This window comes from Colobus angolensis, unplaced genomic scaffold (assembly GCF_000951035.1).
Source record: "Colobus angolensis palliatus isolate OR3802 unplaced genomic scaffold, Cang.pa_1.0 Scaffold131, whole genome shotgun sequence".
Classification (NCBI taxonomy): Eukaryota; Metazoa; Chordata; class Mammalia; order Primates; family Cercopithecidae; genus Colobus; species Colobus angolensis.
Genome location: NW_012114364.1, coordinates 954,111 through 971,837, shown reverse-complemented (window position 1 = coordinate 971,837; position 17,727 = coordinate 954,111). Strand labels below are relative to the sequence as shown.

Here is a 17,727-nt window from a genome sequence, read left to right as displayed (position 1 = left end):
AAAAATTTTTAAATAAATATCAGTAACACTTTATGAATTTTTAGAAAGGTCATTTTTTTGTCACTAATACCCCAATAAAGCTTGGGGGTAGGGAGAAGTCATCCTCAAAAATAACAAAGATTTTGGTGGTAAGTAAATAAGAGGAAGCTCTATTGAGAGCAAAAAGATGGGCCAGCAGTTCACCAGAGATGGCCAAGAAAAGAGACAGTCAAAGCAAGCCCCCTTGGGTCCAAACAAACCTCAAAGATGAACTTTGCTTTTTGGTGTTTTTTTTTTTTTTTTTTTTTTTTGGAGATGGAGAAATTTTGCTCTTGTCACCCAGGGTGGAGTACAATGGCACGATCTCGGCTCACTGCAACCTCCGCCTCTGGGTTCAAGTGATTCTCCTGCCTCAGCCTCCCAAGTAGCTGGGATTACAGGCACATGCCACCACGCCCAGGTAATTTTTGTATTTTTTGTGGAAACAGGGTTTCACTATGTTGGCCAGGCTGGTTTCAAACTCCTAACCTCTGGCGATCCACCGACCTCAGCCTCCCAAAGTGCTGGGAACAAAGGCATGAGCCACAGCACCCCGCCACAAAGATGAACTTTGAAAACAGCAAATCAGCCATCATAATGCTTAAAGAATAAAAGAAACTACTGTTAAAGAAAGCTATGAGACAATATCTCAAAGATAAAATTTCAATAAAGATACAGGCATTGTAAAAGAGAACCAAGTCAGGTGTGGTGGCTCACGCCTGTAATCCCAGCACTTTGGGAGACCTAGGTGGGTGGATTACCTGAGGTCAGGAGTTCAAGATCAGCCTGGCCAACACGGCAAAACCCCGTCTCTACTAAGAAAAAACAAAAATTAGCTGAGTATGGTGGTGCATGCCTGTAATCCCAGCTACTTGGGAGGTTGAAGCTCAAGAATCACTTGAACCCAGGAGGCGGAGGTTGCAGTGAGCCAAGATGTGCCACTGCACCCTAGCCTGGGTGACAGAGCAAGACTTCATCTTAAAAAAAAAAAAAAAAAGAGAGAGAGAGAGAGAACCAAATAGAAATTCTGGACTTAAGAAGTATGCAAACATCTCAAATCAATAATCTAACCTGTTACTTTAAAACACTGGAAAAAGAACAACTAAATGAAAAGCAAGCAGATGGGAAAAAACAAGGATTAAAGTGGAAACTAATGAAATGGAAAACAGAAAAATAGAGAACAAAACCAAAAGTTAGCTATTTGAAAAAATCAAAATTGATAAACTTTTAACTCAACTAAGAAAAAAAGAGAGAAGACTCTAATAACTAAACCCAGGAACAAAACAGGGTCATTACTATGGATCCTACAGAAACAAAAAGACATAAGGAAATACTATGAACCACATGCAACAAAATAGATAAATTACGTTGAAAAATTCCAAGATGCAAACTATTGAAATGAATTTAAAAAGAAATGTAAACTACAAATAGTTCTATAACAAATAAAGAGACTGAACTGGCCATTTAAAACTACCCACCAAAAACAAAACAAAACACAGACAAAAATAGGCCCAGATAATTTCGCTGCTAAATTCTACCAAACATTTAAAACAGAAGAGCAATCCTTCACAACTCTTTGAACAAAGAGAAAGGATGAACACTTCCCAACTCAATGAGTCCAACAATACTCTGATACCAAAGCTAGACAACTAATATCATAAGAAAAGAAAGTTAGAGATCAATATCTTATGTATCAATAGTATTTATGCACATAAATACTTTTTTAAAACTACCAGGAAATTTAATCTAGAAATATATACAGAGATCATATTTGATAAGTATGATTTATACCAGGAATGCAAGTTTGATTTAAAATCTGAAAATCAATGCAATACATCTCTATTCTAAAAGGACAAAAACCACATGATCATCTCAGTAGATGCAGAAAAAAGCATTCTGCAAAATTCAACACCCTTTCATGATAAAAGCAACAAGTTAGCAACAGTCAAGAACTGAACCTGACAAAGTGCATATATGAAAAGCCCACAGATAACATCAGACTTAATGGTGAAAGACTAAATGTGTTCCCTCCTAAGACCTGGAACAAGATGAGATGTCTCTTTTCATCATAGCTATTCAACATTGCACTTCAGAGTCTAGCCAGGGCAATTAGTCAAGAAAAATAAGAGGCACCCAAACTAGAAAGGTAAAACTCTATTTGTAGATAATATGATCCTGTTTATAGAAAATCCTAAAGAATCCACTAAAACACTATTAAAATAGTTCAGCAAGGTTTCAGGATACAAGATAAACATGCAAAAACAATTATATTTCCATACACTCGCAACAAACCTGAAAATAAAACAACTCTACTTAAAATAGCATCAAAAAGAAAACATATAAAAATAGTTTAGGAATAGAATTGAAAAACTTATACTCTGATAACAACCAAACATTGTTGAAAGAAATTAAAGAAAACCTAAATAAAAGAAAGTCACCCCATGTTCAGGGATTGAAAGACTATTTTTAAAACAGAAATACTTCTCAAACTAATCTATAGATTCAGCACAATGCCTGTCACAATCCCAGCTGGCTAATTTACTGAAATTGTCAAACAGATCCTAAAACTCATATGAAAATTTAACGAACCCTGACTAGCCAAAACAATCTCACAAAAGAAAGCAGTTACAGGACTCAAACCTCCTGACTTCAAAACTTACTACAAAACTAAAGTAATAAAGACAATGCAGTACTGAAATAAGAACAGATAAGTACATAAATCAAATAGACTGAGTACAGAAAAAACCCTCACATTATGGTCAACTGATTTGACAAGAATGCCAAGACAATTCAATGGGGGAAAAAATAGTCTTTTCCACAAATGGTGCTGAAACAACTTCATAACTACATGCAAAAGAATTAAAATGCAGACCCCTCTTCACACTATGTACAAAAACTAACTCAAAATAGATCAAGACCTAAATGTAAGAAAAAAACTATAAAACTCTTAGAACAAAAGAGGATAAATCTTCATGACACTGGAGCTAGCAATGTTTCTTAAATACGACAACAGCTGGGCACAGTGGCTCATGCCTGTAGACCCAGCATTTTTCTACAAAAATTAGCCAGGTGTAGTAGCATGTGCCTGCAGTCCCAGCTACTCAGGAGGCTGAGGTGGGTGGATTTGGATGTCAAGGCTGCAGTGAGACAAGATTGTGCCACTTCACTCCAGCCCAGGTGATAGAATGAGACCCTGTCTCCAAAAAAAAAAAAAAAAAAAAAAGACACCAACCACAAGCAAAAAAAAAAAAAAAAAAAAGGACCTCATCAAAATTAAAAACATTTGTGCTTCAAAGGACACCATCAAGACAAATTGGGAGAAAATTTTGCAAATGATACCAGATAACAGGCTTCAATGTAGAATATATAATGAAGTCCAACAACTAAATAAATAGAAAAGTAATTACAAATGAGAAAATGATCTGATTAGACATTTCTCCAAAAAAAGATATACAAAAGGCCAGTCAGTACATGAAACATGCTCAAGATCATTAGCCATCATAAAAATGCAAATAAAAACCACAATGAGACACTACTTCACAAATGAAATAAGTGCTGGCAAAAACACAAAGAAATTGGAACCCTCTATCATTGCTGTAGGAATGGAAAATGGTGCAGCTGCTTTAAAAACAGTTTGACAGTCCCTCAAATGATTAAACACAGAATGACCATATTCCACTCCTAGGAAATGAAAACATATTCACACAAAAACTTGTACACAAAAGTTCCTAACAGCATTATTCATAATAGCCAAAAAGTAAAAATAACCCAAATGACCAACAACTGATGAATGGATAAAATGCGATTTAACCAAACAATGAAATATTATTTGGCATTAAAAGAAATAAAGTACCAATCCACACTACCACACAGATGAACCTTGAGTACCTATGCCAAGTGAAAGAAGCCAGTCACAAAGAACCATATGTAAGATGATTCCATTTACATCAAATGCCCAGAATAAGCAAATCTATGGAGAGAAAGCCATAGTGGTCACCCAGAGCTTGGGGCAAGTGACTGTTAATGAGTTTTTGGGGAGGGGGTGATGAAGTGTTCTAAAATTGTGATAACAGTTGCACAATTCTGTGAATACACTAAAAACCACGTATGTATACACTGTAAATGGGTGAACTGTATGGAATGTGAATTATATCTCAAAACTATTGTAAGAAATACATAAAGCAAAACTTACAGAAAAGAAAAACTCACAATTTTATTTGAGTCAACATTTTTCTTAGTTATTGAACAATTTATCACAATAGTATCAAAAATTGAATTAATATTGTTGAAAACAAGATTAAAAATTTATAACTTATGAAAAATATAAAGTATAAAATTTAGTCTTTTAAAATGGTCAAGAAATACTTTTTTCTATAGTACCTTAATTTCTGGTTAGAAAAGGTACCTAGGAGTATTTAAATAGAATACACAAAAACAAAGGGAACATGAAAATCTCTGAGACTCCAACTGAGTAGCATTTACACACTTCCTTCATTTTTTTTTTGATAGCCCCTTACATTATTACATATTTTTCTGTGCATGCCTTTCTCAGCTACAATGCAAGGTACAGTTTCCAAACTACCTGGCTCTTTTTGTCATTTAAACAGGATTTGTACCAGAAAGCACAATCTATAGGCTGTCCTTTCCATTTTTCATCATAAATGAAAAGTCGAGCAGGCATGTAAACTTCAAATGTAACCATCAAGTAAGGCGCTTTCCAGACATACATTACCTGATCAATTCCCCTTCCTTTGCACTGAAGAATGATGACTTCCAGAAGTTTAGCTGCATGACACTCTGCATCTTCTCCTGCATCTCCACACAGTACCTGCAGTAATTACAATTTAGCTCAGCAGTAAATGGCACTGCGTAGAAGTTAATCAAGTCCACATGCACAAATGTCCCCCATAAACTCAGCCATATGAACCATAGCTTTGCTTGCTGTGCAAGTTTACCTCACCAACCCAAAGAAGAATGGCCAAAATAAATTCCATCTATCATCTCATTTCTTATAAGGAGCAATAATTCACTATTTGACCTTAGATTAATAAAGTAGACTACATAAGCTAATTTTCCAGATAAATGAAGCTTCCCTTTAAAGGCACCAAAATTATAAAATGAAATCAAAACAAAAACAAAATAATCTTATTAAACAATGAAACTATTTTTCTGTTCCTTTTGAATCCTGGTCCATATGAACCCATTTTTTTCATAACCACCATAATTTCATATTACATACCTTTCAATTCTCCAACATGAACTTCATAATTAGGAATATTTTTCATGGACATTATAACCATTTATAATTATACAATATGACAGTAGGCGAATATAACAAGGTTACCAGACAGTTTCCCTATTAATTCTGTATTTTCACTACTATAAACAATTCCACAATGTGCATGTTCATACATAAAATGTGGAATATGACTGCCTTATAATAAGATTCTCAAAAAAGTTCCTAGAGTAGAGCATGCTTATAGACTTAAAGAAATAGGGTGGGTCAGAAATTTAAAATATAGACAAAAAGAGGTAACAGAGAGAAACCAAACGCATATTCATTGAAAAAAGACTTACTGAAGTATGCAACTTTTGTGTACGTTATTTTTAAGGAAAAAAAAGCAAAATATTAAAAATATTAGGGAAGAGACACAAATACACACAAAAGAAGGATTAGAAATAAACTATAAAGAACACTGTATTCTTTACATTTAAAAGCTTAGATTCGATACTTTTCTAGAAAAATAAAATTTAAGAAAAATGAATTAAGAAATTCCAGATAATTCTGACAGATTTAACATTTCTATTTAATTTTGCTCTCTCCCAAAATGCTATCAAAATGACAGTAAAGAGATTTTAAAGATGTACATATGCAAAGACAGAAAAAAAGTAGAGATTACAGCAATAAACATTTTGGAAGCTGGAAAATAGCTGAATCATAAGCAGATATCAGGCAAAGCCAAGAATCAACTATATTTACATAAATTTAAAATGCTATCTCTACGACAGTATATCGCAGTCTAGCTTCCAAATGTGAATGGACTCTGGAACCAGGCTGCTTAGGTTCAAACCGCAGCTCTTCCACTTATTAGCTGTGTTTTTAGAAAAGTTACTTAACCTCTTTGTTTGACTGTCCCCATCTATAAAATGGGAATAAAAGAACCTACTTCACGGGGTTGTATGATACAGAAAGAAAAATAATTACTCCCTTTTCCCAAAATTGCATTTACTTGGGGGCCTTCTGTTTTGGTTTGCCAAAAGGAAAGAAAACAAAAATGTATCTTGTAATTTTTAAAATGGGCTCTGGAGTCAGACTAGGTTCAAATCTGCCTCCAATACATAGTAGTAGCTATGTGATTACAACTATTTCCTAACCTCAGGCACAGTGCAAGAAATTATGTCATAGTTTCCTTTTGATACAAATGTGATACCTTCCTCATGCTGTCAAAAGGTTAAGTTAATCTTGTAGGAAGTACTTAGACAATGTCTGGTATATACAACAAGAATTCAAATGTTAGGTAGTATTAAAACTAGTATTTCATATTCATAAAATATTAAATATATTTTAACTACTTGATAAGTATAAGGAAATCATTGTATCAATTTTACTATATCTGCAAACATACAGGGAAGCTGTGAATTACTAATGGAATACACCGAACTGTTTATACTTGTTTTCTTTCCCACTTTCTCTATCAGCTACCTCTCTAACAGGGAAAACTGAAGATTGCCACGTGATTATGATTTAACAACATGGGTTATTCGCAGAGGTAAATGAATCATTACAACTCACAGTTCAGCCCTTTCACTTTATACCTGAAGAAGCTTACTGACTTCCCAAAATTTCCCTGACTCCTTAGAACTAAACTAAGACCTAGACCTAAACCAGATCTACTGATTATCAGTGCAGAGCTCTTACCAGATTTTGGGCACACCCCTTCTAGTGAGGAAAAAAAAGTGTGTTGTGGGGGTTGTACACTAGCTATTTTACTCCCAACTCTATGGCCAAACTTCTTGGTGTCTGGTTATCTGAGCTTTATAAAATCTGCCTGCCAGCTTTATGCAATATAATTTCAGTTTCATATTTATGTGTGTGTGTGTGTATATAGACATTTATTTATTTATTTATTTACCTAAAGGAGAAGAAAAACGTTATTTAGCCAAAGATCCCAAAATATAACCAATAGTGGGCCAAATCTATCTTGTGGCAAAGACAACAGGGTAGACAATCATATATAAGGATAACAGTAGCCATTATGTAGATTGTACAGTATAGATTATCTTGTTAAATGATGCTTTTCCAATTATTATAATTTTTATCTTACATTGTTTATGCTCAAGTTACCTACATCTAGTGGCTTCCAATATATACATTAAATTAAAAAATAAAAAAGATCATTCCATTTGTCACTGATTAACAAAATGTGTGGTTAATTTTCCTAGTACTTTTCTTTAATCAAGTAGAAAATTCATTTCCAAAAGAAAAAAACACAAAGTAAAAAGTACAGATATAAAAGTGGCAAACATTCATAAGCACGACACACAATACCAAACTTTCAAATCCCAAAGATCCTTTTGAAAATACAAATGAAAGAATATATGTTGATGAAGATAATGCAGAACTAAATGCATAAGAAACAAACTGAAAAAGTATCCTGAAGCAAAACAGGCAAACATTAGTAAGAACCACTGCAACAATAGATAAGGACATGCTTACCTTCCTACACATTGTAAAAAGAATTTCTAAATGTTTTGGATTTGATAATAAGGTATCTGTATCTATTGTCACATAATTATGGAGGAGAGGCATCATGTCTGAAAAAAAAATCAAAAATTCAAATGAGACTTGAGTGACAGGAATAGAAATAAATTATTCCCACTGAAACCATATTTCTGTAGCACCCACACATTAGTATCTTCCCGTGCAACGACAAAAGGCTAGAAATGAAAGTAATAAGTCTGCTGTATATTTATAGATGGGGAAAATGTGAAGCAGAAAGACTAAGATGCTCATCATTTATGAAGCAATTGTGCTGAATTTTTTCCCTTTCTCTACTGCACACTCATCCCTATCTGACATATTTTATATTTTCTTGCTCATTTGTCTGAGTGATTCCCTACCCTCCCAACATCCCCATTAGAATGTAAGCTTCAAAAGGGAAAAGGCTGTTTATTTTGCTCACCGCTGGATTGCTGAGCTTAAAATAGGGCTTGGAATATAGTTGGTGTCCATAAGATACTTATTAAATTAACATATGGATATATGTTCTGGTCATAAACTAACCTAAGACTCCATAAGAAATACAGCCTACCTCCTCTGCCTATATACCTAGGGCTGAAAAACACTGCTACAATAGCCCCAGCTTTCATGTGACCGGGAAATAAACACATTTTCTGATCAATATTGGAATCATATGTGTTTTTATTTCAGGTGTCGACAGGAAGTAGTATCTAGACAGAGAAAAGCAAAAATTTTATATGGTCAAAGCCATACCTGTAAAGTATTCAAAGCAATCCTGCTGAAACACTTCATATAGTATACCTAGAAGCTGCCACATTTGAGGGGAAATACTGTGGCAGGTTAAACTGTATGCCAGGGAAAGAATTTCTTCATAGAATTCTGGAAGAAAATCTCTAGTTAGAATGCTAGGAAATAGCAAAAGTTAAAACAAAGACCACACAGAGGAGGGTTTAGACTACCTACGCACACATAGTCCTCCTCCATCCAATGTACTCATAAACTTCCCTTTCTCAGTATTTGTATCTTCGGCTATGTATCTGCCACCTTCCATTTCTTACCAAGATCTGCCCCTCTGTTCAACAAGGCAAGGCAAAAATTTGTTTTCACTAAACTTTCTTATACTATTGAAAAAATAAAGTTGTTTCTGTTTTATTATATATATTTACAAAATTGTATTAGAAATAGATACAAGAAGGAATAGATTATCATTCCTCTTTCATGTCGAGGATTTAAAATGTACAACTAATTAATAATATTCTTTGGAGAGCTTAATTATATCAGACTAAAGTATCTACCTATTTATACTTTTACTAGCAACTATATACCAGGCAGTATTTTGTCAATTTACAAAACTTGTAAAACATACAGTATTCTTCAAGTTAACCAAGACAATAAGACCCACTATCAAGTAGAAGATTTCAAAGCAAATGTTCTTATACTCACGAATATCATTATTCTCAGTCAAAAGTAAATTATATCTACACGTACAACCAGGAAACACAAACCTCAACAAAAATTTCAAATAGTTCCTACCACATCACTGAGCAAAGAAGTCTAACTTGAAAGGTTTTTGTCTTATAAAAACCAGCATTCACCCTGGAAACTTGATTAAAGTTTCTCTAATATTACTTAAAACTTGATATTTTCAAAAGCTAGCAAAATAAAATGGAAATTACAAATATCGAGAAATAATTTACATAAGGAAATCATTTGAAAAATAAATTGCCTAAATATAGAATTTCTAAAAGTTCTAGCATGGCACTGGTATAAAAACAGACACACAGACCAATGGAACCGATTACAAAGCCCAGAAGTAAATCTACCCATTTAGGGTCAATTAATTTTCAACAAAGATGCCAAAAACACACAATGGAGACAGGACAGTCTCTTCAATAAATGGCGCTGGGAAAATTAAATATCCATTTGCAAAAAATCAAATTAGACCCTCATCTTACACCATATACAAAAATCTACTTGAAATTAATTAAACACTTAAGCTTTAAGACCTGACATGATAAAACTACTAGAAAAAAACATAGGGGAAAAGCTTCATGGAAACTTGGAACACTGGTCTGGGGAATGAATTTTTTTTTTTTTTTTGATATGAGGATATGATTCCAAAGCACACACAACAAAAGCAAAAACAGACAAATAGGATTACATCAAACTAAAAGACTTTTGCATAGCAAAGAAAACAATTCACAGATGAAGAGACAACCTCCAAAATGAGAGAAAATATTTAAAACCTGTATCAAACGAAGATTTAGTATCCAAAACATATAAGGAACTCAAATCATTCAGTAGAAAGAAAATAACCCAGCTTAAAATGGGCAAAGGAACTGAATGGATATTTCTCAAAAGATTATATAAAAACAGCCAACGTATATAAAAAAACATTTTAAATCACTAATCATTGGGGAAATGCAAATCAAAACCACAACGAGATACCACCTCATATCTACGAGGATGTCTATTATCAAAAAGACGAAAGTTAAATGCTGAAGGGGATGTAGAGAAAAAGGAAACTGTTGTATACTCTTGGTGAGATAGTAAAAACAGCCACTGTGGACAGCAGTATGGAGGTTCCTCAAAAAATTAAAAATAGAACTACCATATGATCAAGTCATCCTAGTACTGGGTATATATCCAAAGGGATTAAAATCAGGATCTTGAAGAAATAATGTGCCCTCCTATGTTCACTGAAGCATGTTTCACAATAACTAAGATATGAAAATACTTAAGTGTCCACTGACAGATGAACAGATAAAGAAAATGTGGTATTTATACATGATAGAGTACTAGTTCACCTTAAAAAAAGAAAATCCTCTTATTTGCAACAACAGAGATGGATACACTATGCTAAGCGAAATAAGCCAAAACAGAACTTTCAGAAATTATTTTATTATTAATTAAAGGCCATAGTTTACATTAAGGTTCACTCTTTGCATTGTTCATTCTAAGGGTTTTGACAAATGTATAGTGACATTTGTTCATCATTATTGTATCATACAGAGTAGTTTCACTGCCTAAAACTTCTGTGCTCTACCTATTCATCCTGCCCTCTCTCCCATCCCCAAGCCCTGGCAACCACTGGTCTTTTTATTGAAAGATGTACTTTTTAAAAATATCTTGAATTGACAAATAAAAATTGTATATATGAAGTATACACCGTTTTGAAATACGTATATTTTGTGGAATGACTAAATCTAGCATCCATTACTTCACATAGCTTTTTGTGTTGACACCACTTAAAATCTACTCTTAGCAATTTTCAAGTATATAATACATTGTTATTAACTATGGTCACCATTTTGACCAACATCTCCCCTCCCCCCACTTCCTGCTAACTAAATTCTGTTCTTTCTGTGAGTTTGGGATCTTGTGGTATCTGTCTTTCTGTGCCTGGCTTATTTCACTTAGCATAACGTCCTCTAGGTTCACCCACATTGTCACAAATGACAGGATTTCCTTTTTAAGGCTGAATAGTATTCCACTGTTTATATCTACCATGTTGTATTCAAGTACTCTTAAAATATTATTCACATATATTAGCAGTGCATACTCAACTTTTTACTAACAGAGTGAACAATAAAAAGCCTGGAAACAACTGCTCTTAATCAGAGGCATGGTTTTCCTGCATCCTTCTACCTGAGTACTACACAGCTTGCATCTCTCTCACACCCACATGACGTGGGCCTAGCATCTTCAAAACGCTTGAATACGATGGAAGACTCACCTCCTCTACAAAATTCCCATCAGCTTGTAACATCTAACATTGGTTACTGATTCTACTCAGAAGTCAGATACCATAACAGACAACAGGACAATTAACTCATACTTTATTTGAGACAGGATCCCCACTCTGTTGTCCAAGGGGAGTGCAGGGGCACAATCACAATTCATGGCAGCCTCTACCTGCCAGGCTCATGTGATCCTCCCACCTCAGCCTACTGAGTAGCTGGCACCACAAACACATGCCACCACACTCAGCTAATTTTTTGTATTTTTTGTAGAGACAGTGTTTCACCATGTTGCACTGGCTGGTCTTGAACTTCTGGGCTCAAGCAGTTCACCCACCTCAGCCTCCCAAACTACTAAGATTACAGGTGTGAGCCACAGTGCCCAGCCATTTCACATTTCTGATTTTAAAAAATGCCTATTAAACATTTTTCGATCCCAGATTAAAGTAACCTCACCTAAACCTCAACACAGTTCATTTCTAGCAATGTACAATTTAAAATTACTATCCTTTAAAGTTCCAAAACCAAAAATTCTTCGTTGGATGCATAATTTTTTTATCTCTAAATGAAAATACAGATATTTAACACCAGAAAGGACATCCAAAAATTAAAGTGATTATGCTTCTCTTTCTCAAATTGTCAATCTTGTTAAATCTGAAGGGCTAAAATTATACTTTGAGTTCAAATTTTTAAAATTTTTTCAATTTATCTTTTTATTTAACCTTTGAACTTACCAATTACATGTTTCTGCAGAACAAGATCAATGATCCGTAGACAGATATTCTCTAACTGATGTGTAATCTAAAGACAAATTTTAAATATTAAGCTTAAAATTATCACAGTATATAAATTTAATATTGTGCCAATAAAAATATCAACAGGACATTTTTCAGACGGTAACCTGACAAGTTAATTCTAAACTTCATGTGAAAAAGTAAACATGCAAGAATACTCAGAAAATTTTGAAAAACAGACTAATGACAGAAATGGAGGTTAAATCCATAATAAACTTAATGATTTAGTTCCTTACCATGTATTTTATACTAAAGTAAATTCCTAATGGATAAAATATTTCAGTGTGAAGAAATAAACCACAAAAAAATTATAAAAACAATTCTTGTATAACCCTGAAAAGGGAAAGTGACTCAAAGCCCAGAAATAATAAAAAAAAAAAAAAAATGAAATCATCTAACTAAAAAATTAAAAAATTTTGCATGGGGCATTGGGAAGTCAAAAAATGAGTGAAATATTTTCAAATGGTATCACAAAGATCAAATTCCCCTTATATAAAATTAATTTTTAAAATTGAAATACAATAGAAAACAAATGTGTGTTTTTTTAAATAATCTTTGCCTGTGTTTATAAAAAGATGTTCATTATAATACATGGTAAGAGTACAAATTCCAAGTGCAACATTAACAATTTTGACCTTTTAAAACTGGCAATGATCACAATTATGGGGCTGGGAAGAAAGACCCTGTTTGTATATTGATTTGTAGAGTGTAAATGGTACATACAATGAAGGACAAGTTGGCAACATCCTTCAAACTTACCCATACAAATCACGATGCAACCCAGTAATTCCACTTCAAGGGATTTACTCTTTACACATATTATGTGTGCAAAACAACACGTAAAAAGCCATTCATTCATTTCAGCAATGTTTGTGATTACTAGCAATCAAATGTCCATTTAAACAAGAGACAGTTAAATTATATCCACTAAACAGGGACTGGTGAAATAAATTTGACACGTCATACAAGAGAATATTAAGCAACCATTAAAAATATATAACTTTATTGACATGGAAGGATCACCAAGATATATTAAGTAAAAAATGGCAAATAAAAACTGTGTATAGCATGCTATCATTTTCGTAAAAGAAAAATATACACATTCACTTTTTGCTTATATGTTAACAGAAAAATCTCTAGAAGGGCACAAAAACCTGGTTTAAAAAAAAAAAGAAAAAACACAGCTACTTCAGAGAGGAGAATTAGATAGCTGGGGAGTTGAGTGAGAAGGTAAAATTTCAATGAATTTTCTTTTCACATCTTTTTAATTTTTCAACATATGTTTGTATCAAATATTTTAAAATAAGTTAAAATCCATGATGGATTACGTTTTTCATGTAAACGTCCTATTTCAACTGTCAAGTATATTCTAATATTCAACTTAAACCACTGTCTTAAGGTTCAAATGATCCAAAATTTCCCAGTTTAAAAAACTGTCAGTAAGGTTAAAACCATTAAACAAAAATGCATATGCTTAAGCACCTATTTTAGATTCACAATTTTGTGTTTAATACACTATTTGTCAGTGTTTCATAAATGTGCTTTTTCCTTTTAAGGATATATCTTTTTCAAAGTTTGCTTTTAATAAGTTAAAGCTCAAAATCTTGGTCAGGAGACCAAGATTCCAGTTGGTTTTGCCTGTAATTATTCATGGCCTTGGTAAAGCCATTTAGCTGAAGGCTTTAGGTTTTTTTTTTTTTTTTTGTCTTTAGGTAAGGATGCTATATTAGTGTATCTCAATTTTCACCCATGCCTCTCTTGATAATTACAGTAAGTTCACATGGCCCTTTAATATTATTTGGAATTCAAAATAAATTTAACATCAAGAGAAAAAATAAAAGCAAAATGATGCTGTTTTGTTTTTAAACTATCCCTGCAGCTCATTCTTCCATGCCCCACACACACTTGTGAAAACTGGACGAGGTTATTTCTAAGGTTTCTTCAAATTTAAAATACAAGTTCTAAGTATAAGACAAAAGAATGATCCCTTAAATTTACTTGTAATTTTGTAATTTAATTTGGAACATCTCACTGTTACCAAGAGGACCACCTAGTTTCAACACAGAAGGACGCAAAAATAAAATAATGAAAATGAAAATAAAAATTAAGCCCTTTAGGCATATGAAGACTAGTCTAGAAGAGCATCAAGCCATTTTTAAGAACCAAGTCAGCCAGGCACAGTGGCTCATGCCTATAATCCCAGCACCTTGAGAAGCCAAGGCGGGCATATCACTTGAGGTCAGCAGTTCCAGGCCTGCTAGGCCAACATGGTGAAGCCCCTTCTCTACTAACAATACAAAAATTAGCCTGGGGTGGTGGCAGGCAGCTACTCGGGAGGCTGAGGCAGGAGAGTCACTTGAACCGGGAGGCCGAGGCTGAAGTGAGCTGAGATCATGCCACTGCACACCGGCCTGGGCAACAGAGCAAGACTTGTCTCAAACAAATAAACAAATAAAAACCAAATCATCTTCCATTGGCATGTGATAAACACAGGATAAACCAACAGCTACATAGTTTAACAATGCTATTTAAAGTAGTGGTAGCAGCCAGGCATGGCAGCTCACGTCTATAATCCCAGCACTTTGGGAGGCTGAAGCAGGTGGATCACCTGAGGTCAGGAGTTCAAGACCAGCCTGGCCAACATGGTGAAACCACATCTCTACTGAAAATATAAAAAGTAGCTGGGTGTGATGGTGCACACCTGTAGTCCCAGCTATTCGGGAGGCTGAGGCAGGAGAATTGCTTGAACCTGGAAGGTGGAAGTTGCAGTGAGCCAAGATCATGTCACTGCACGCCAGCCTGGGTGACAGAGTGAGACTGTCTCAAATAAATAAATAAATAAATAAATAAATAAATAAATAAATAAATAAATAAATAAATAAATAAAGTAGTACTAGCACTTGCTTCCTAAGTGTTCACCTTGTAAAACAATAATTGCCATCAGTGCCAAACAAGTCAACTTGCACTCACAGAAGCAATGAACAAAAATCTAATTTGAGTTAAGGAGAGGCCATGGGATACTTGGGAAGAAGCTGTAGGTGTTACATGGGGATAAACTGATACATTATCAAAATGATCTGACTACAAACCCAAATGTACAACTTACTAGCTCTGGGACCATGAGCAAGTTTCTTAAATCCACCTGAACTTTGTTTCTGCTTCTGCAAAACAGACTACCATTACCTGTGCTATCTATGTCATGGTGGCATTAGTAAGATCATACCAGCTGATGGATGTGAAAGTACTAGATAAATAGCTGTATAAAGCCTTATCCCAATAACATTCTGGAATTCAGTTGAGTATGCTTTTCAGCTCTTTCACTTATTCCTTTCCATTTTTACAGTACTTGTTATATCAGAATTCTGTTCCATCACCCAACACTTGCCACTATGATTGGACTGCTGTCTGTCACTCTCTACCAAGAATTCTAGATTGTTGGCTCCCAGAAAGCTGGGCTCATTTCTTATTCAATTTGGTATTCCCCAAGAACCTAGCCTGGTACATAGCAGATATGCTCAACTGAACTCAAATTAATAAAAAGGGATACACTATATACTTTATAATATTTACATTATAATATTACAAAGATTACAATATAATATTATAATGTTAGTCATTTAAATATGTTTCTTTAAAACCTGAGGGCAATTTTTAAAGCCTAGCAAGATAACTAAGTAGAAGTTTAAAAGTGGAGACTTCAAAATTCATGCTCACTGATCACATAAATTTCAGTTAAATGCTACTATTGTATCATAAACCACAAAGAAATCTCACCTCTTTATGATCTTCTACAACTGTTAAGATAGTATCAATGGTATGTAAAATTCCCATAGCCATTACTGTTTTGTCTTCAACTTCTTCATATTCATCACTTTGAAGAACTTTACCAAATATCTCAGCCTATGAAAATAACATTAAAGTATTCCATTAGTACTGTTATGTTCCCCCTTTATAAAAGTTAGCAAAATGGCAGTGTCACACATCTAAAGTCTACATTGTTCAAACTCTGAAGTCTGCACTTTGCTGACTGAATCATCTCTCTTCTTAAAATAACAGAACCTGTCATGTTTTAAGTATAGCTATTTACATTAGCTATTATATCCAGAGAGCTAATATTTAACTTCTGGTTGTCACTAAGCAAGTAAAATCACAATCAAGGACAAGTGAAATCAAGTAATACTAAAAAGAAAAATGCAACAGAAGATTGAGAAGTCAAGGAATCACTTAGAAAATGAAACAAAAAAAACAGACATGGAAAACAGGAGGAAAAGTTTTAAAAAGAATTAGAGACACAGTCCAGATGTAATTCTCCACATCAGGAAATACAGAACAGAAAAAAAAATAGTAAGGAGAAATTTATCAAAAAAGTAAAACAATAAATTGCCCCAAACTGAAGGAAATGAACTTCCTGACTCAAAGCCCAGAAATTAAAAATTTAGAAGGCACATCATAAAATTTCAGAATATTCTAGATGAAATTATCCTAAATATTATTAAAATCTAATTAACTATAGAAATATCAAAATAATTATTTATCAATATTTCAGTTACAGTCATGCATCGCTTAACATGGATATATTTTGAGAAATGTGTCGTTAGGCAATTTCATCCTTGCTTGAACATCATTGAGTGTACTTAGGCAAATCTAGATGGCATAGCCTACTGCTCCACAGCCACAAACCTGTACAGTTTGTTATTGTAGTGAATACTCAGGCAATCATGACACAATGGAATATTTGTATCTAAACATAGAAAAGGTACAGTAAAACTACAGTATTATAATCTTATGAGTGTACCATCGTATACGCAATCTGTCATTGACTGAAATGTTGTTATGCAGCACATGACTGTACAAATAAAACTGAACTCCATATTTTGGAGTTTATTTAGATTACTCAAGGTTTCTAAACCAAATTAACATAAAACTGCCCAGTCTTACCAAGTGTTGGGTCATATCAACAGCAATTGAGGCTACCTCTTGACTGTATTCACATATCATCTTCTGGATGACATTAGTAACATCATCATTTTCTGTCTCTCTAACAATGTGCAACAGTTCCTGCATAATAGGCCTCACATGTGGCTTCATATATTCCTTAGCTAATTCAATAAAACAAACAAAAGTAATAAAAATTACCATGCCCAGATGATAAAAGGAATTAATTTGGTCACAAGGTCAAGTGATCCAGGGTAATACCTAAATTAGGTTCTAGATACATACTTGCTCTGTGGTAAGTTACAAAGCTGTACCAAAATAATGTTCACCAATATATCAATTCCCCAAGAGTAATATAAGGATAAGAAGTTCTGCACAGGAGAGAACTGTCCTGTGCAGAAGCTATCCCAAAATACTAATAGCCCCCACTGAGAAATTCTAATTATACATACACTTGGTCATCAGAATGACTTGGAAAACATGAATCAGTTCTCAGGAC

The 17,727-nt window shown here is 33.9% G+C and overlaps 1 protein-coding gene across 1 annotated transcript in view; it reads right to left on the bottom strand.

Annotated features, from left to right (window-relative positions):
- The window catches only part of IPO8 (importin 8), a 66,982-nt gene that overhangs the window by 15,297 nt on the left and 33,958 nt on the right, over positions 1-17,727 (bottom strand). The window contains exons 14-19 of the mRNA XM_011934144.1: positions 17,232-17,392; positions 16,068-16,193; positions 12,234-12,300; positions 8,513-8,638; positions 7,736-7,833; positions 4,751-4,846 (exon numbers count right to left, since the gene is read on the bottom strand). Of these exons, the coding sequence (XP_011789534.1) occupies positions 4,751-4,846; positions 7,736-7,833; positions 8,513-8,638; positions 12,234-12,300; positions 16,068-16,193; positions 17,232-17,392 (674 nt within the window). The remainder of the gene's footprint in view (positions 1-4,750; positions 4,847-7,735; positions 7,834-8,512; positions 8,639-12,233; positions 12,301-16,067; positions 16,194-17,231; positions 17,393-17,727) is intronic.